Source organism: Annulohypoxylon maeteangense (genome assembly GCF_022496945.1).
Source record: "Annulohypoxylon maeteangense strain CBS 123835 unplaced genomic scaffold GGS22scaffold_20, whole genome shotgun sequence".
NCBI lineage: Eukaryota > Fungi > Ascomycota > Sordariomycetes > Xylariales > Hypoxylaceae > Annulohypoxylon > Annulohypoxylon maeteangense.
This window is the reverse complement of record NW_025953267.1, coordinates 410,109-428,910: the sequence shown is the minus strand read 5'-3', so window position 1 is coordinate 428,910 and position 18,802 is coordinate 410,109. Positions and strand designations below refer to the sequence as shown.

General features: G+C 47.3%; 7 protein-coding genes across 7 annotated transcripts; 3 read left to right on the top strand and 4 right to left on the bottom strand.

Moving 5' to 3' along the window:
* The first annotated feature begins 327 nt into the window (after positions 1-327).
* Positions 328-1,522, top strand: GGS22DRAFT_172923 (pyrroline-5-carboxylate reductase). The gene is made up of 2 exons (XM_047962845.1): positions 328-931; positions 998-1,522. Exons 1-2 carry the CDS (start codon positions 379-381, stop codon positions 1,300-1,302), a joined length of 858 nt encoding a protein of 285 aa, XP_047815151.1. The 5' UTR covers positions 328-378; the 3' UTR covers positions 1,303-1,522.
* A 520-nt stretch (positions 1,523-2,042) lies between these two features.
* Positions 2,043-3,697, bottom strand: GGS22DRAFT_73596 (uncharacterized protein). Its single transcript, XM_047967947.1, has 2 exons — positions 3,261-3,697; positions 2,043-3,190 (listed from the first exon to the last, which is right to left on the bottom strand). Exons 1-2 carry the CDS (start codon positions 3,443-3,445, stop codon positions 2,290-2,292), a joined length of 1,086 nt encoding a protein of 361 aa, XP_047815150.1. The 5' UTR covers positions 3,446-3,697; the 3' UTR covers positions 2,043-2,289.
* Positions 3,698-4,004: 307 nt separating this feature from the next.
* GGS22DRAFT_192403 (Isochorismatase hydrolase) lies at positions 4,005-5,098 on the bottom strand (the record flags this gene model as incomplete). Its single annotated transcript, XM_047965257.1, has 3 exons — positions 4,005-4,061; positions 4,212-4,673; positions 4,811-5,098. The coding sequence occupies 3 exons, from the start codon at positions 5,096-5,098 to the stop codon at positions 4,005-4,007; spliced, it is 807 nt and encodes a 268-aa protein (XP_047815149.1).
* Positions 5,099-5,688: 590 nt separating this feature from the next.
* On the top strand, positions 5,689-6,525 carry GGS22DRAFT_192402 (Glyoxalase/Bleomycin resistance protein/Dihydroxybiphenyl dioxygenase; the record flags this gene model as incomplete). Its single annotated transcript, XM_047965256.1, has 3 exons — positions 5,689-5,775; positions 5,873-6,135; positions 6,192-6,525. The coding sequence occupies 3 exons, from the start codon at positions 5,689-5,691 to the stop codon at positions 6,523-6,525; spliced, it is 684 nt and encodes a 227-aa protein (XP_047815148.1).
* Positions 6,526-9,018: 2,493 nt separating this feature from the next.
* Positions 9,019-10,550, top strand: GGS22DRAFT_73553 (uncharacterized protein). Its single transcript, XM_047967946.1, has one exon. It carries the CDS (start codon positions 9,228-9,230, stop codon positions 10,407-10,409), a length of 1,182 nt encoding a protein of 393 aa, XP_047815147.1. The 5' UTR covers positions 9,019-9,227; the 3' UTR covers positions 10,410-10,550.
* Positions 10,551-14,066: 3,516 nt separating this feature from the next.
* On the bottom strand, positions 14,067-16,017 carry GGS22DRAFT_172902 (acyltransferase). Its single transcript, XM_047962844.1, has one exon. The coding sequence runs from the start codon at positions 15,946-15,948 to the stop codon at positions 14,485-14,487; it is 1,464 nt and encodes a 487-aa protein (XP_047815146.1). The 5' UTR covers positions 15,949-16,017; the 3' UTR covers positions 14,067-14,484.
* A 795-nt stretch (positions 16,018-16,812) lies between these two features.
* Positions 16,813-17,659, bottom strand: GGS22DRAFT_172901 (serine hydrolase-domain-containing protein). The gene has a single exon (XM_047962843.1). It carries the CDS (start codon positions 17,513-17,515, stop codon positions 16,979-16,981), a length of 537 nt encoding a protein of 178 aa, XP_047815145.1. The 5' UTR covers positions 17,516-17,659; the 3' UTR covers positions 16,813-16,978.
* Between the last annotated feature and the right edge of the window lie 1,143 nt (positions 17,660-18,802).

Here is an 18,802-nt window from a genome sequence, read left to right as displayed (position 1 = left end):
TATGACAAATCGACAATGGGAAAGATAATTTGACATATCAACCTTGAAAGTTTCCTGAGTACCTACCTAGGTATGTATCTAATACTTTTAAAGGCTATGTAACATAGATTTAATAAAGTCTAGATCCAGATAAAAACAAATATCAGAACATGGTGCCTACCTAGTATCTAAATAAATATACTTAGATAACTCTACGATAATGCTATATCTCCAGTCACCCCCTAATTTGTCAACTACCTACGCCACAGTTAACTGCGCCACAACCATGGTTAGGTACCTATTATTTAGTGAAGCTAATAGCGCAAACCTTATCATTATAAAATAGCACATCGGGTCGTTACCAAAACTTACACATTACAAACACCTTCTAAAGCCAAAATGTCTTCACAACTACAGAAAAGCAAGCTATGCTTTATCGGCGGAGGCAATATGGCCGGTGCCATCATCGGTGGTCTTGTTACCAAGGGCATCGATAAGCAGAACATATACGTTTCCGAGCCGTGGGACGTGAACCGGGAGAAGATAGCGGCCACCGGGGTGCGCACCTCCGCATCTAACGTCGAAGCATCGCAAGATGCAGACCTCCTCATCCTCGCCGTAAAGCCTCAAGTCACGAAAGGCGTATGCCAGGAGCTTGCTGGTGCTTGGGCCGGGCGCACTTCTTTGCCCTTAATTGTCTCAATCGCTGCGGGCATCACGTTGGAGAGCCTGAAGGAGTGGTTCAAGCTAGCGGATGGGCGCTCTCCCCACATAATTCGTGTTATGCCGAACACACCCGCCCTGCTCGGCGAAGGCGCCTCGGGTCTCTTCGCCAGTGACGACGTGTCCCAAGCAGAAAAGGACCTCGCCGCATCACTTCTGGCTAGCGTGAGCAAAGTAGCCGAGTGGGTAGACCGAGAGGAACTGATTGACGTTGTAACGGGGCTATCGGGTAGGCACATTTCCCCCTCATCCAAATCAATTAAAACCTACTTACCTAGATATCATCACATTTTAGGATCCGGGCCGGCGTACTTCTTCGCCATGGTAGAGCACCTGATTGAAAGCGGAATAAGTCTAGGACTTACGCGAGAGCAAGCTACTCGCCTGGCAAAGCAGACTTGCTACGGCGCGGGTAAGATGCTTGTCGAATCATCTGACGAGCCGGCGCAGCTACGAATAAATGTTACCAGTCCTAAGGGGACCACGGAGGCTGCGCTGAAAAGCTTCGAGGCTTCTGGACTCAAGGAGACCGTGGATAAGGCCGTCAAGGCGGCGGCTGCCCGTGGAAAGGAACTAGGAGAGACGCTTGCGAAGTCGTAGCTCGGCGTTTAGTCTAAGCAACCGAATGGCATTCGACCAGCGTATCTCAAGAACATTAAAATTACGTGGTCACGGAGTTAAAAAACATTCTAGCAGTTGAATAAAAAGCCATTATCACTCATATACATATATACTCCCAGCAGTGATAGTAGAGTGAGGCCAAACATTTCCAAGCTGGTGGATGCGAATAGAGTGACGACAAATTTATAATATTTCGTCAGCAGCTTTACGTACCTACTAGGTACCTACGAGATATCTTCCCCTATCTACCTAGGTCTGTAGGAATCGTTAAACTTTAGTTTAACCTTTAGATGAGTTTTTGTCTCGGAAGTACTATATAAGTCTACTATGATTTCGATCAAGAGTTTCGCATTTCTATCAGGGGCTTTGCTAAGTGCGGTTCATACTGTATTAACCTCCAGGGTTCCATGGCTGTTAGTTCTAAGCTAAGGTTAGCGGTCCTTCAGCCGATTTTTAGTGGACAACAGCGGTAACCTAGGTAGAACGGCCGCTAGAGAAAACCCCCTCACTGTGCGAGAATTCTCAGAAATTACACGGATTTATCCCATGAGCTATGGTGCGTGTCGGTGCGAAACATTTGGCCTAAACTTTCGCAGCAGTGTTCTAAGCTCTATGCGCACAACGGATATGGGTCGAATAGAAAGATTGGATGCTACCAAAATAGCATCTACTATCACATCACAGCAAGATCTATTCAGATGACTGCGATCTGGATGAAACCCTACCTAAATTACCAGATATTTAATCTCAATTACCGATCTCGCTACTCGTAAAGAGTTACTTGTAGTCAAGCAAATCATTCTAGTGAGATTGGACCGTATCTAACCGCGCACCAAACCGCCGGTGCTCGTCACTGTCGCAATGATCGAACTAGCCTCCACAATCGCTAAACCAATTGAAGCGCTAGGAAATATCAAGTTTCAAATTTATTCGTTACAGACCAATCTCTTATTTTGTTCTACGTACCTAATGCTGAGGGGTTGCCAAGAGCTTTTCAATATCTGGTGTGATATCTACAAGTGGGAATTCCGTCCTATTCCCGGCTGAGGTGCCGGCAACGATTGGATCAGTAAACCATTCAATCACCGCAAAAACGGTTCCGGAGATCTCAACAGTGGCAGTGTTGAGAGAACCGGAATCGAGGGAGGGATCGTTCGGTATGAGACCCAGATATTCGGCAGCTTCCCACTTGCCGTCCGCTGATCTCAGCACCGAGACACCCCTGTCGTGCTCCGAAACGAGTAGCACTTTCCCCTCATACTTCGGCGGTAGGTATATAGCGTCAAGCGACTCAATTGAACTGTTGGCCGGCGTCTTAGGAACAAGCACAGGTGTGCCCTTGTCCGCCGTTAGGTCGAAACGGTATATCTCGCCGCTGCCGGTCCTATTCAAAGCGTTGCTAACTAAGAGAATATCTCCGATTGCCGCAAGACCAGTGAGCCCGGCATACGTATGGTCAATAGTCTCAGGTAAATACCATGGTTCGATACGGCTGCCGTCTGGCTCCACGCGCAAGATCGTTCCCGGATAACTTCCTAGCACGTAAACGTGGCCGCGGGAATCGTGTTCAACATCTTGCTGACCGCCATATAAACCCTGGCTCACCTCGGTGATATTGAGGGACCATACGAGTTCTTGCTTGACGGGATCATATCGCACGATGTAGTCGTCACCTGAAATCTGGTGGTCAGGGGTTTCATGTGGAACTGCGGAGTCCACCAGGATAGATATCAAGTTCGTGTACGGATCCCATGCGACACCCCCGACGTGAAATGGCCTGGTACGTGTTACACCCGGGAATTCTATTGTCAACACCGTCTCGGCCTTGTACGGGTCGTACACGACTACCGATGCGTTAAAAAGCGACCTTGTTATTTCTTTAGCTGCAAGCCACATCACACATGCAACAGGCCGTCAATAAAAGTGAGACAACGCACCCAAAGTACAAGAGACATTGATTCAGATCGAAGTCGGCGTTTTCGGGGTAGAGCTGGTACGAGTCAATGATAATGGTCCCGTTATCAAACGGCGCGCATTCCTCTCGGTGCGAGATGTGATAGCCTTTCACGCCCGTGACGTTCGACAGCAATACTGCCCAAAGACATGCGAGTTGGAAAATCATGATTGTGATCCGCAGGAAAGAGGCGACTTCTGGTGTGGTAGAGCAGGCAAATAGAACCCGTCGATTCCCTTATTATTGATGTATGTATACCCCAACGTCACATGCGATAACCCGGTTACTTCGCGTTGTGTCACAATGAAGTGGTTCTCTCCCCTCTCTGCCGCGTATCCCACTCGGTACTTCAAATATTGCCCTACAATCCTATGATTGAGTGAGCAACGAATTGGAAATTTCATCCGGACGGATGTTTCGGGATGGCAGACACCCCGCATCATGGAATTGAACTCGTGGAGGGTATGACACCGATCGAAGTGATCTAGACTGAGCTTAACTTGGCTAGCAAAGTTGAATAATTAGCCTAGTAGTGCTATAGATACAACTCACGCTCGAAACACGAGGTTTGGCAGATATATTAACCCAGCCCTATGGTTAACGGTCATTAAATCGGATATTAAATTGCAAACAAGGTGACCGAACACCCGGAACTACCTAGTCCCACGATCTCCACATTGCCAACCTCCTTGGCACGGAAGCGTTGGATATCCTTATCTGTGTATCGTTACGCAAGTGTACCTTCGACGATACTCTTACTATCGACCACAAATCCATACCCGCTCTATGATAATGGTAAGTGATATATATGGAATATTAACATAAGAGAAGAAAAATATGTAGTAAAGACGATAAATAGTATTCTTAATCCTAGGTGAAATCGTGATCTTGATCGTGTAGACATCGACGATAATATTGATGATAAGTGACTCACCGATGTGTTGTAAATAGTGACATCATGCCCTCCTGGAGTAGTCGTAGCACAGCAGTCCTCGATCATGATGCAGTCCCATCCGCGATAATACGCGTCGGCCAAAGTTCCCAGTACGCATTGATCTGTATTAACACCGGCGAACAAAAGAGTGCGATAGCCACCAGCAGCGAGTTCTTTCGCGAGCGGCGTCTCCCCGTGCCAAAAGCCCGAGATACGATTCTTGCTGCAAAACACGTCCGTGTCCGCGCGACTGGCATCCTGCAGGGGATCATAGAGCTTCGCATTCCAAGATCCCTCCATTAGCAGTCGACCCCTCCTGTCGCCCATGTCGGAACCGAACCCGTTCCTGGCATATTTATCGTCTTTGGGTGGAGTAATGAGGCTACTACCGAAGCTGCGCTCGGTGGCTGCAGGCATGCTGCTGAGGTCGCCCTCACTTAGTCCCCAGTTCAGCCAGATGATCTAGACGCAGTGCTAGTGTCAGTCTTGATTTCTCACTCCAAATCGGTGATTTATCAGCGCTTTTATGTGATTATGAATGGGAAATGTAGGACAGTCATGTGTTTTCACATGTTCGGCTATTGGCGCCTCTGCTGTACCTTGACGTCAACCTCCCGACATTTCTCGATGACCTCGAGGGTGTGATCCGCTGCAGCTAATCCGGTTGGGTGTTCATTGCACCTCGGATGGAGAAAGAAATTCTGCATATCAACGACGACTAGAGCGCTCAAAGCTGGCGCCAATGTAATCGATGCATCGGGAGGTCCCTGCGTTGTGCGAATAGTGAAGCCGGGAGAGGAAACCCCGCGAGTGAGATCGTACGTCTTAGTGTCACGGTTGTACGTCCATTCGTCGCCTTTTGGTCCCAATTTCACAGTCGGTTGCATTATGAGTGGACGAATCTTCAATGTTTGACGGGATAGATGGATCACTTGCCAAGCTATTAACCAGAGTAAGGCGAGGGAGGGTAGAAGATCGCAAAAATCGCCATAATATGCGAGGGGTAGAGAAGTGAGAGCCAGTAAGAGTTGGAGTATGTTCATCACGGTCGCCGGCCTCGCGACTCGGGGCAACGATTCCGATCCGACCAGCTGCAACGTGCTTACAATCGGGTAACTGCAGGGCAGTTCAGCTTGTATGCCGCATGCCGTAGCTGTGTTACCACTCTTTCCCCCATAAGCAGCTATTACGATGGGGTTTAGCTTGCTAATTGCCCAACCACAAGGCTCGCCGCGGACTTCGTGTATTCAGCTGTCGCAGCCATGACGACACTATCCAAAAAAGCAAATCGGATTCACATTTTCTAGTTAACGCGTAAGCATCTATTTGGACATATAAAGAGCTTGAATATCCTCTGTGCTATGATGACTTTCAGCGATGTTCAACAAAAGTTAACAATACCAAAGTCTAAACGACTTTAACCTATCAGGAGCTTGAATTCAACATTCATATACAACAACTCTCTTCTAACTTCACAATGGCCGAAGTAAATCTCTCCGGAAAGGTTATTTCGCCATCGCGAATGGCTCATATCGTGTTGAGGACCCCAAGATACAGGCCTATGGTACGTTCAAAAACATGTCGCGTCAGAATGTTGAAGGTTATCTTTTCGATCGATCTTCATATTTCCTTAATATAGGAAGAAGCTAACTTTATAGTAGATTGAATTTTACAAGAGTTTACTAGGTGCTCATGTTGTTGCCGAGACTGCAGTCATGGCCTTCTTAACTTACGACGACGAACACCATCGCATTGCAATCTGCGCCATACCGGGATGTGGCGACAAGATCCGCAGCAGCGCCGGCCTAGATCATATCGCGTTCTCCTTCGACTCGCTAAATGACTTCGCCACGGCCTATCTCCAGCGGAAAGCTCGTGGCATCCTACCGGTCTGGTCTGTCAACCACGGACCTACCACTTCCATGTTGGACTCCCCGCGAGACCCCATAATAATAGACTGCTTAGCTAACATCTTAGTAGGTACTATCAAGACCCCGACGGAAACGTGATAGAGACGCAAGTCGATAATTTCGATACGGTTGAGGAGGCCACTGAGTACATGATGGGCCCCGAGCTAGCCGAGAATCCCTTTGGTGTTGACTTCGATCCGGAGGACTTGGTCAGACGTCTGAAGAGCGGTGAGCCAGAGGTTGATATCAAGAAGCGCCCTAATATCGGGCCTCGCGGTATCGAGGATGTTCCCCTTCTCCATCTGCCTCCACCTGAGGTAAAAGACAATTACGAGCCCATCGAGGGCGTATCTAACGCCACGCCTGCGATGCAAAAGTTCCAAGTCAACTCAGTGGCGGTGTAGGAGACGAGAATGTGACTAAAGTAGGACTAGCAACTCAGTCTCCGCAATGAGGGATATGTATTATAGTCACCTAAATTTGTCCTTGGCGGTGTGTTATGTTAGTTGCTGTAGGATCGAAAGAAAAGCGGCTCTCGGAGATTTTTTGAAATGAGCAATATGGTTCGACCCGGCCCGAAATCATGAAAAGTAGCGGTATTATCGGGTAGTATTGTTCGGAAAGAAGTCTCTTGCCACGGACAATGCCGTTCTAGTGGTATGATTGACGGTGAAGGTGTGATTAATGAGAAGAAGCGGTATTTGAAATAATTCACAACTTGTAAATACCAATCGGGTCTGACCAGTACGCCCCAGCGACGCGAGAGGGTCGCACTCAACACGCGGTAAGAAGATGCATATCCGTAACGAAGTATCCTAGGCGGTATAACACAGGAATCGTACGAAGCGGCGACTGAACCGACTCGGACGACAATTGATGAATCGGGGAGTTGACGATAACATTCGTCGCTACCTATGGATTACATGTCGCATTATAGAAACGCCAATATCAAGAATGGCATAATATCGAATGTTATGATCTGCGTGGCCCTGGGTGTTCTGGAGCATGCAAAATTGTATGCTGAGATCAGAAATCTTGTATCATAATAGATATCGATGAAATCAGATGAAACGAGACCCGACAAGTCATTTGATGTTCGATGATCAACGCATGATATTCGTCAAGGACTGATACCAGCACCAGCATCGACGTGATCTCGCGGAAAATCGAGTCGACTTGCCGCCACAGCGAAGATCGGCAACTAGGCTGAGGGTGACCCTGTGGAAATCATGGCGATGATGGCTATTTTCCTTCGCGTTTGGAGAATCGAGGCATGATCTTATCGACAATCTATTATTATTATCGTAGAAAACCCAGTAGCTCTACGTGAAGAGTCGAGTTTCAATCTTCAAACTTCCTAGGCATTACCTACCTACCGTCATATCTCTCTCTTAGGACGCGTCTGGAGGCATCTTCTACAAATCGCTTCAATCTCGTCGCGTATAATTGTGTAGTATTCTCCCTCGACGGTTTCAAGGCTTTGGATATTTCGAAATGCGAATACAAAAGCGCGGTTATCGAGTGTATGTAAATGGGACCGAGGTTGCTTTAGAAGATTAGAGACCTTCCTAAGAAATCAAATCGTAGCCACCAATTCATTCGCATGACGGTTGAGATTCGCGATGGTGTTCTGTCAATTAGTATCGCGCCAGTAATCGCAATCGACGTCCGTCATGACGGCCCGGGTACCGTATAATTTTCTTCGTGGAAGATTTGAAGTCAGATCAAACTACCAGAGTCTCGAAGTTGTCTCAAAGTTCTTGTGAAGCGGTTTGATCGCTCTCTTTAGCAGGGGTACTAAGTAAAAATCAGGGGCCTACAAGCTTGTCGGAGAGAGCCGCTTAAGGAAGATGGTGGGTCGCTAGAATGCCAAGCCGTCGCCAAAGCCAGTTCAATTTCCAGAAGGGATAGTCGCCTAGCATTCTCACCATTTTAGCTGCAAATTCGCATTCTGGGGTTTAACTAAGCCTAATTCATAGTGGCCTTCTTCCCTCAAGTTTGAGATCACAACAGCGCTTCAACTCAACAAACGAGAAATTGTTTGAATGGCAGTTACCTAGTAGCCCTAGACGCAGCAGTGGAAATTCTAGTGATCAAAAATTCTTTAAGATTCAGTAAGAGGCTTCAATTTATAGAAAGCAGATAGTCCCACCAGATAAAGACGAACCACATAGCTGGGTATCCGACTGAGATAAATCGAACCCAGCTGTTGCTGATCTTTAAGCCTCAATCGCGCCTTACCTGAAAGATCTTCAGAGTAACGCATGGATCCTACTAACGGCAAACCGTCAATGCTATGTAATCAAAGGACCCTCGTGTCACGGCCAGATCTTTGCTAATCCTTGTCAGGATGGAAGGCTTGTTCACAAGAACAGCCAAGATCCCAGTGCTTCAAGAGCCTCCCCCTGGGGCCATATCTGATTCCGCTAGCTGTTCCGCTAACCGCTCACGGAGTTCTGTCGAAGATATCCAACAAGCCGGGACCACGACTCATACATAGTAGAGTCGTTGAAGCACTTGAGAGTTTCGTCCCTAAGGTGCCAGATATACTTGGCTACTTCTTCATGATGCAGGATATCTCTTTAGGGTTCAGATCCCAGTTACACATCGGTACGATACTCCGACTTGGGACGAATAAAGTCGAATGTCTGCCGAAGTAAGGTCGTTGTTGGTGCCATGAGCGATTCATATCCCTGCCTCCATGCTAGCTCACCATCTGATCTCAATGCTAAGATGAAGTATGATCTGCAGAAGGGGCTCGCCAAAGCCTGCTCGAACTAAGTATCCTAGTCAGTTATGCCATCGCCGACTTTGGGGTCGTTGATATGCGCCATCTATATAATACCTTTTCCCCAGCTTCATAGAGTAAGTTCTACTATCTTCTTCTCCATCAAGCTTCAGTTCATTCTTTGACAGTCAATTCGTTTCAGTTCTGTGAACTTTTTGTTCTATACCTTCATTTCTCTCATTCCATTCCTTACGTACCGCTAGGTCGGTCTTTGCTCAATTCTATTCATCCTATTATTCAGGACTCGTCCTCTTCTCAAACCACCTTTCAAGGAATTTGAACTTGTTGCTTGACTCAACTTTGTTCTTCTCCGTCACCATGTATACCAAAGTTACTCTTATCTCCGCCCTTCTCGCGGTTGCTGAGGCTCGCTTTAGCCAGGAGCAAGTCCCTGTTGCCGGTGTCCAAGCTCTCGGCAGCTTCGGAAATCCTGGTGAAGCCGCAACTCTCGCAGGCTCTGTCCCTGGCGTGCTGCTTGCCGCCGCTAACCCGTGCGCCAAGCTCACGTTGGCCGACAAGATCGTGTCGAGTCTAGGAACTGATGCCTCGGTCATTGCCGCGGCAAAGAACCTTGTTGCCGCCGAGCAGAACTTCAACCCCTTCGCCGTCAGTGTCCCTAATATCTGCGGCGATGCTACACTCCCCGCCACCGCGGAGCTCCGTGGAATTGTTCCCCTAGTTGATCCTGCCGTTACTGGCTCCAATACCGAGAACACGAACTCGAAGACATCCCTACAAAATCCTTTTGACGCTACCGGTCTCAGTGTGGCCGATGTTATGAAGGCTCAAGGCTTTTCTAACTTCACCATTGCTGGCGCTGCCGCGAACGGTAACGCCAACAACAACAACAACAACAACAACAACAATAACAACGCCGGTGCTGCAAAGTCCACAACTACTACCGCCGCTGCTGCTGCCACTACCGCCGCCACTACAGCCGCCACCAAGACCAAGACTAAGTGTGCTGGTAGCAAGGCTACAACCGCTTCTACTACCACCACTGCTGCCGCCGCCGCTACTTCTGCTGCTTCCAACAACAACAACAATAACAACTCTGGAAATGCTTCAAACAGCGGCTCGACCGCTAAAGCTGGTGCCGGTGCGGTCACCAACCCCACCACCGGTAACTTCGCCGGTTTCCAAGCCTCTTCTCTCGGCCTAAACTTCGGAACTTGCACACCCACCGTCAAGTTCGAGGAGTCTCTCAACGGTCGCAAGGCAGGCGAGTTTACCTTCCAGGCCCAGGACCCCGTTGTCAACAAGGGACAGCAGGAAGCCTTGAACCCCAACATCATCTTCAACCGCATCTGCGATCAGCTCGGCAACGTCTGTGGCGCCGCCGCTGACGCTGTGACTGCTTGCCGATCCGCCCAAAGCAGCCTCGGTTCCGGCGCTAAGGACGCCACCACTGCCAACGCCTGGAACACTGCTCTAGGCTTCAGTGGTGCTAACATCAACCCCGACAATGCTCCCCAGACCGGTCTTGTTGGACACACTTAAATGAGCTCATTTGGATATGGTGGGATAGTCGCTAGCGATCGTGCGCGGCGAGGGGCGTTAAGGAGATAACGTGTCATGACGTGTTAAGAACTTAGATTGTATTTTATTCACATAAAACAAATAAATTTCTCATAAAACAAGCTGCTACTGTTTTTGTCCATTTTCCGTGAATGTCGTGAGATCATTTAAAGATAATTCCGCACTCTACTAGATATTGTGAAACTATGACAGACTCTTAATCCGCCAATTAAATCAACATCATGACGAGCATTCTTAATTCTCTCATTCCGTATCACAGCATTCGCATGTTGATCAAAGCTTCCTGGTTTTTAAATGTGACCCTGCCACATGAAGAGTGTCACCTATCATGTTAGGGGTAATAAAGTTTTGACCATTACATAAACAGCTTTGTGTAACCTTCAACCCCTTTACCCCTTTTTTTACATTTCCCAGGCACTTTTTCGAGCAACGTCACGGATATTATCTCTAGACGATTTGCATGATAGAATTTTTTAGTTGTTCCTCAGTCGGCCTTCCGAATTTTCAGCAATAACTTTATACATCATATATTCCCAATCTAGAGTATCAAATAGGAGCACACTTCACAGATATGAGCCTCAAAGCTTATGATTGAAGTAGAATTAAGCTTTTGGGATCCTAGAAAGGGGTGACAACTCATTCATCACACAGTATAGGGCTGCATACTTAATATCTAGGTTTGTCTTCCTATCATATTACACCAGTGTAACAATGAGTCCCTGAAGGATTGATATAGTTTCACCAGATGCGAGGTATTACCTGATGCTGTCATGGCTGCATATTAGTGCGGCGACCACGAGGAGGCGACAGCAGCGATTGCTACTAAAGCAGCCAAGATCCCGTGCTGAAGGAAAATTTTCCGATCGTTAGATTGTCCCGTGTATCATCCCGTGTTTCTCGTAATGGAGTGTAGTATTTTCCATTACTCATCAACTTTATATGTAGGTAACTGTAACACACCCCACGTCATTCATTTACAATTTCAACTACATCCTTAGTAACGACATGAAGTCACGGAGAATCAGCCTCTTGGTTGATTAATTTAACTGCCATTGGGCGGTTCACATCAGTGAAACGTGTGAGGGATTATTCAGATTGTTCACACCATCTTCTACTGTGTTGTTGGTTTAAGGTTGTAGCGAGTGTTGGTAAGAAATTAAGGTTGGGTTTCCAGAACAATAATAAAAGTCCTTATGGGAACCTTAGAATGTATTGAATACAAGTTTTTACGCGTTTGCCACTTGCCTAGTAGGCAGGTAAGCTTGCGTTTAGGTAAGTAAAAGTACTAATCACAAATTCCGCACCTGGAAGAGACTAAAATTATATATATATCACTAACTACCTGTTCTATGAATACTTGTGTTCGTAACTGTTAGATGTTATAATTTGAGACTCAAACTAGGCATTCATAATGGGTATCTGAGATCAAATTACATCTTTTAGTTGTTGAGCACCTTTCTTGTATTAACTCTTCTAAACTTAGGTAATGTAAGGATCGATTATGTAAGTTTCAGCTGTCACTTCATTCCCCCATTGTTTCTTTAGTAAATGTGAGTCAATGTTCGGAAAACTCTCGGGCGAGGCCGGTTTGTAGGTGAGTTCTAGTAATCACTTCACAAGCCATATATGGGATTGAGGCTTACCAATTGGTCGTTCACCTAGCAAGGGAGAGTTTGACGTTGGCACAGAGTGGGAAAAATACCCAAATCTCATAGCCGACATTATACCCGATTCTCCTCGCCCCTCCTGGTAAGCCTGTTTACGGCACAAATATACATCCCGGGACATCCGGCAGGGCTCCTATAGGTCTCTAATCAACGCTATATCTCGGCCCGCATGGTGTTAATAGGTCGGTCCGAGTCTAGTAGTTATATCATAAAGATGTAGCATTTAAGGCTGTTTTTCAGGCGCTTCCCGCGCTCAAGGTGTTAATGGCGAGAGGACCATGACGAAGATCCGGGTTCTTATTACCTAATATCTCTTAGTTCATAAGTGTTTCGATATAGAAGAATAATATAAAACACCAATCACCTTGACCGTAATGATATACGAGGCTATGTCAAGGTGATAGTAATGCAGTACATTAGCTCCGTGCCATTCCTGAGATTATCTGGTATAACCTTTTAGCTAGAATGTTCAATTATGATAGTCACATGGGCTATTGATGTTGATCTATTGCGTTAGGGCTATTGCTGGGATCTTCTAGCTTATCTTATATTATTATAACGCTAACCGGATGTCTCAAATGCATCTCCATAATACGCGATAATGATGTCCAGCTGACTGCTTTACCCCCCTGGCCTCGTTGGCCCTTGGAATTTCTTCATGGTGGTGTCGATTACGTTGAGGTCAGCGAAGTTGGTCGGGAATCTTGTCAACCTGCGCAGTTGGGAAGTCGCTGGCGCGTCTCGAGGATATCGCGAAAATTTGGCGAGTTTGGAGTAAGAAATATGCTTGATATTAGAGTGACACGTCTGAAGGAAGTGTCAAGCAACGCGACGCGGTCGACGCGGTTCTTCCTCCGGATCGTTTATCCCTACAGGATTGGGCGGGACTTGACTTCTCGGATATCCCGTCTATCTGGCATCTGCGTAAACGGTTTTCAAACGGTTTGCAAGGGATAGGGAAAGTAGTGAAGGCTATCTACGAATACCCTCGTCGTCAGGGTACTCCACCTTCCGTAGGTAGGTTGCGTAGGGCTCTCCAAAAGGTTCCTATCCTATATGTGCACTTGTTAACGATATTCGGGTGTTGCCTTCCTATCTGCAAGGCAGTCTTGAGAAATGTCAAAATATGCTACCAACTATTAACGGCGTCATTTATTAATTTCTATTTCGAGTTCTCTTGCATGCCACGTGTCTGGAAACATTCCAGTTCTGTCATTATTGCGCTTGATGTACGATGCACAACGCCCGCTCTTGCAGCAAGCCCAGTTCGTAGCCTAGCTCTTAGCACTGACGTCTTCCCGACTACCTAGGTAGGCATTGGTTATCATACATGCCACCGATCTGCAGACGGGCTGTGCCGCCATGTGGTACTGACTGTGATCCGCTAGAGAGGGAAAAAGGAAAAAAAGAATACAGTTCTCCGGTGAGAATTTCCACTCTTAGCACCTGGGCTGCTGGGCAGTCTCCATGTTAGTGCATTTGTTTTAGAAGTGCATTAGTACGAATGCACTGCAAGTCAAACGTTCCAACTACGAGAAACCTTTGAACTAGGGATTCAAGGCCGATAGTCGAGCTCCATACATTGCCGTTACTTGGTTCTTTCTGCATCGGTCTAACATTGAATCCCAAAGAGGTATTCATTGATTACTTATGTCTCAATCGAACTCCTTGGCGTTTCTTCGGTTCTTATCAGCGTGGGTTAAGAGGCAGAGAGGGAGGCATTCCAACAGCTTGTCACGCCACATACGCGCAGTTTCCCACGTTGCCTCCTCTTATTTTGCGGGGAAATCAAGCGGTCAGCGACATGAGCAGCCATGAGGGGCAGGGAGGTGCAGGGAGACAAGGGAGACAGGCATGTCCGTGCTATTTTCTGGGACCTGTATGTATAATATGATATTTTGGGAATTACCCAGTTACCTCGTGGTATTTCAGCATACCCGCATCCGCATGCCCCCTTACCAACGTCCTGTATATAGCAGTGGATATTGATGGGCAGCATCTTGCACGCGAATGCCATGGTTTTCGATAATCGACCCGATGGACTCCAGGGCTTCGGCTGATCGTCCACAGTTCTCGGCCGGGACGGCCCGAGGGTTCGGGACCAGAACGGTTCGCGACCGTGCCGCTGCCATGCATCCGCAAAAGTGATGTTTGAAATAATTACTGACATTCCCGAATCGCAAGGCTTAGTCACGACTGGGCACTATCTAGTAGCCCTGCAGCCCGTAGCGTACCTAGTTTTTATGCTATGCGGAAGAACTTGATTTATTCATACTTGATACTACATACGCTAATCCACCACTGAAATCAATCCCATGCAAGCCTTTCCCAACACATAGACGTCGATGATCTCATGCAATTTAAATCTTTTATTGGATTTTTCCCGCCACGGTGTCGGGAACGTCTTCCACCATCGTCGTCTCATAACCCCTAAGTTCAAAATACTTCTTGAACTCGGGATCTTCAGTCAGCTGCGTGACTAGTGACTTCTCAAACGGAATCATGAACTCGCATCCTTCGTCGGGATTGGAAGTCGATCGTGGTGGGTAGATGATGGCCAATCCCTCGTCTATCTTATTCGCGAAAAGGTGCCTGAATGCCTTCGGTCGCGCAAATCCAAAGTCGGCTTCGGTAACCTTGGTATCACGCCAATCCGTCATGATAATCGTCAAAGGCGGGAATGAGTCGACGCGGATAAAGAGGGACGTCTTGTCGCGAATAGGCGCTACCGAATCCATTACTTTACATAATGCGTCTTCTGTCATGTTATTGGTCAAGCCGCGGATGTACGAAGCAAGCTTTGACAAGGGCGCCTCCGAAATCACCTCCGCATTAGTGCATCTTGTTGGCGCTGTCGCCGATACTGTGGCGAAGAAAACATTTCTCTGGATTCTTTCGGGCTCAAGTGGGTTTAGTCGTTTGCGCATGTTGATGGCCTCACCCCACAAGCTCGACTCGTGAGGTTCTACATTGTAGAGGGTGGCACGATGTTTTGACAGGTATCTCCATAGGAAAGCCGAAACAGCATCATAAGTCGAGATCCAGGAACCGTCAGTGGGGCTAGCGAGCTTCTTGAGCTCTGCCGCTTTGCTCTTCGGCAAGTGGAGAAGCATGGCTGCAGATGGTGGGTGAGGGTAACGGCTAGGTGCAGGAGGGCCATCGATTTTGGACTCTTCAGGGACCTCTTTTGCGATAAATCGTGTATGACGCACCGCCTGCATATCCCAGCCCGGAGCTGGAGTTTTATTAACAATGGCAGCACAGTTATCAGCGAGTTGGTGGGCTACACTGGCCCAGCCCATTACGTCATTGGCGTAATGGTGAGAGTGCATGTTGAGAATTAACCCGCCCGGAATGAAGTTAGCTTGGAACGCCGAAACAAACGGGCTGGCATCTGGATGACATTCGGGTCTTTCTCCATAAATGAGGCCGTTCCAGCTTAAAGTCGGGATCTTATCACCGATCTTCGATGAGGCAAAGTGGACCTCTTCGAGTTCGGAGAAGGAAGGGAAGTCGTCCTCAGGTCCGTCGATGTGTTGAACAATGAAACCGACAGTGCTATCCTTCTTCTTAACGAAAGAATGATCGCCGTGTTCATTCTTCTCGATAGTACCGACTAGGTGCCTGGCCTGAGCGAGAGTCCGTTCGAGACCCTCTTTGATAACTTCGGCAATCTTGGTCTTGTCGGCGCTATCGTCTAATTTAAAGAAAAGTGCATAGTTGTTGTATACGCATGCAGCTAAGTAATCAAGGGTAGAAAGCCTGATGCTCTCCTCCTCAGGGTCATTCTCCCAGCCCCAGGGATGAAGTTGGTATTCCTGTTTCGTCGGCATAACTGATGTCTTGTCTTCTTGAATGGTATTGTGTAGTATAATATTAATGATAACCTTGGAACTTTGGTGGAAACTATATCATATCAAGTTGTGTGACTTGACGCTGGTCTTAAATAATTTCCAAGTCTTGCTGTCGGAGACGTTACTTGGTTTTGACGCTATGAACGCCTAGAAATGAACCACACTAACTTGGGTATTACTGAGCAGATAGAGGACTAATACGGTGGCGGGGTATGAGATGTATAGGGGTTCGCCTCCTGACAAATGCAGGGGGATACAATGAACTCCAGCACTCATTGTTCTATGGAAAGCCTAGGAAGGCCTGGCCTCGATGTCGATGCCTATCTAATGTACTACCTAATGTAAGGATTTCGAAGTCAAGTTACACTAGCTGGGGATGTACTGCGTGGAGTGTGCTAGCCAATTTTTCATTTGTACCCTGTAATAATATCATCTCACGGTCCGTGCGGATTTGAAGGCGGTACAAGTACCTGGACTAGGTAGTAATTCTTTCTGAATTCATCTTATATTGCTATCGACAATAAAATGTTGGCATAGAAACCTAAGGTGTGTTTGAACTTTTGCGAAATTGATAGGTTGGTAGTTGGGTAGCCTTCTGTTAGCCGAATCAAGCATTCGATCCGAGTCTCATTCGTTTATATGCGTGTACGAGATACATCATAAGCCCCATTGTCGCCTCATGGGTTGAATGACCCAAGGATAAGGCTATGGGGGTTACACCAAAAGAAAGGGAGACTTGGTTAGCGTCATTATTTTTCTGCGTTTTTCCTTTTTCGTGCCGATCTACAGATGCCTCCCTGTCCTCCCGCCCAGCCCCGCCCTGTCGTTTCAAGTAATCAATGCATGGAACGTTAGAATGTCAGACTGTTGGAACGAAAAACGAATTCAAGCAATCGATTCTTTCATATTCTTGGTGTTTGGACGTTCGAGATGACCTTTATACCAACTGCATTCTACGATAGGTATGCTCATCACACCATCTTCCGCCGATACTCCATTTTAGGTACCTTTAGGAGTCATCCATCGCATTCTCGATGACATGTTCGATGGCTCGAAGTGTTCCAACTAAGCCCTGATCAGATTTCGAACCTGGCACATCATGGCCTAGATCGTGAAGAAACACCTCCCTGACTCGATCATCGCAAAGTCGAGATAAAGATTCGTGGACTTTAATCTCATCGACCCCAGCAGTCCGGGACCAGATATGGGCGGTTGGAATCGCCAGCAAAACCCCATCCGTGTCTGGATCGGCGTACTTGATTACGCCAGATCGGACTAGGTCAGGATCGAACGGTGGAGCTGCGCAGAAAAACACAGCGCATTTAAATCCACCGAACGAACCATGCCTTGCGTCTTCGACTAGCATCATGGCCGCTACCGTTCCGCCTTCGGAGAACCCCATAATCCCGTCAAACGGGCCTCGGCTCTCCACGAATTCTATCATGCTGTCGCAAAGATCTTGGTCTTGTTCTATGTTATGCGCCACATATCCGAAGAACTCATCTGCGAGAGCCTCAGCGCCTGCGTTACCCGTTAGTATTGGCATTGTAACGGGTGGGTAACACTCGGTTACGCTTTCGTACCGACTTGGGGTGGCGTAGGAACTGTGCCGTTCGCGAAGACGAACTCATGATCTCGTCCAAGAGCCTCCCGTATCCTTGCTACCGAGAAGTTAATTTCGGCTTGCCAGAGTACCATTCGAAGAGCCGACGGGGAACGTACCGGTCTGCATCTCAAAAATCTTCCAACTGCCGTCAGCTCATACTCCTAAAGAACGCCACAGGGGTAAGTACCTGCGCGCTCGTCCCTCTTCCATGTAAACAGAGCCACCTCATCTTTGGCTTCTCGAATATCTCTATCGCAGATTGACAGTTCGCCGTAAACCTAATTTAATGCAAACCCCGGGATGCGAGATATGCAGGGTTTTGTTTACGATATGCAGCGGTCGTAAAGCTCTATCTCGCTGCTCCTCCTATCGAATGCTCTCCCGGGCTATGATTAACACTATCCGAGTGTTTCAAGAACGACCTCTAGGATGCAAGAGTTGCAAAACAGCCTGGGCAGCCTTGTTAATAGGACTCGACTCTACGGTTTTAAAGATATTCTCCCCAAAGTCGATCGTACGGTTCGAGAGAACTTTCCTATATAGGCCATACCGCAACATTACAATGTACGGCAGTCGGAGATATTACCTATCAGGATTCCGGAATGCATAGGTAGTCGAAATGCATGCAGCTGTATCCTTGTTCTGTTATGAAGGCGAGCCCCCCAATAGGACACCCCAAGAGTTTTGTCGGGTCAGAATCTAAGCTAAGCACGTAGGATTCACCTTAGTTCAGCCTAGAAATTCGGCTGGCAGTGGCGCTTTTGATGTTTGACACACTAGTTATCGGAGTTATACCAAACCCAAACTCAAGATCTTAGCCCTACGACCTCGAGAAAGTGAGTTATGTTTATCTAGTATCATATTTTGAATAGGGGTTAAGTTGTTTGCTTGAAGGGTTGACGACTTTTAGATGACATGAAGCATTGACTGCATGCAATGCGACGGTGCTGAAGGCAAAGCTTTTTTCAACCCCAGTATATGTTACGCTGGACCAGGGCTCTTGCAGGCCTCTTTTCAGACATATCAATTAGAACCATGAATCCCCCCCAACACTGTGTTAGGTTTGAGATAGGCGATGGCGAAAGTAAACAGCTCAGGGAAGATGATGTGAAAAGCTTGAGCCAGTATGTGCTCCTCAGGGGGTTTTAATATCTTGTGAGGCTTTTCCGTGGAGTTCCCGCCCCTTGTAAGCGGCTAGGATCTCAAAGTGTATCTGATATTCTGCAA

What these genes read in the sequence shown, in the direction of transcription:
- GGS22DRAFT_172923 (XM_047962845.1), top strand. Translation starts at nt 379, where the DNA reads ATGTCTTCACAACTACAGAAAAGCAAGCTATGCTTTATCGGCGGAGGC. An exon ending in CGTTGTAACGGGGCTATCGG is followed by an intron (nt 932 to 997) that starts GTAGGCACATTT and finishes ATCACATTTTAG; the next exon opens with GATCCGGGCCGGCGTACTTC.
- GGS22DRAFT_73596 (XM_047967947.1), bottom strand. Translation starts at nt 3,445, where the DNA reads ATGATTTTCCAACTCGCATGTCTTTGGGCAGTATTGCTGTCGAACGTC. An exon ending in CAATGTCTCTTGTACTTTGG is followed by an intron (nt 3,191 to 3,260) that starts GTGCGTTGTCTC and finishes AGAAATAACAAG; the next exon opens with GTCGCTTTTTAACGCATCGG.
- GGS22DRAFT_73553 (XM_047967946.1), top strand. Translation starts at nt 9,228, where the DNA reads ATGTATACCAAAGTTACTCTTATCTCCGCCCTTCTCGCGGTTGCTGAG.
- GGS22DRAFT_172902 (XM_047962844.1), bottom strand. Translation starts at nt 15,948, where the DNA reads ATGCCGACGAAACAGGAATACCAACTTCATCCCTGGGGCTGGGAGAAT.
- GGS22DRAFT_172901 (XM_047962843.1), bottom strand. Translation starts at nt 17,515, where the DNA reads ATGCCAATACTAACGGGTAACGCAGGCGCTGAGGCTCTCGCAGATGAG.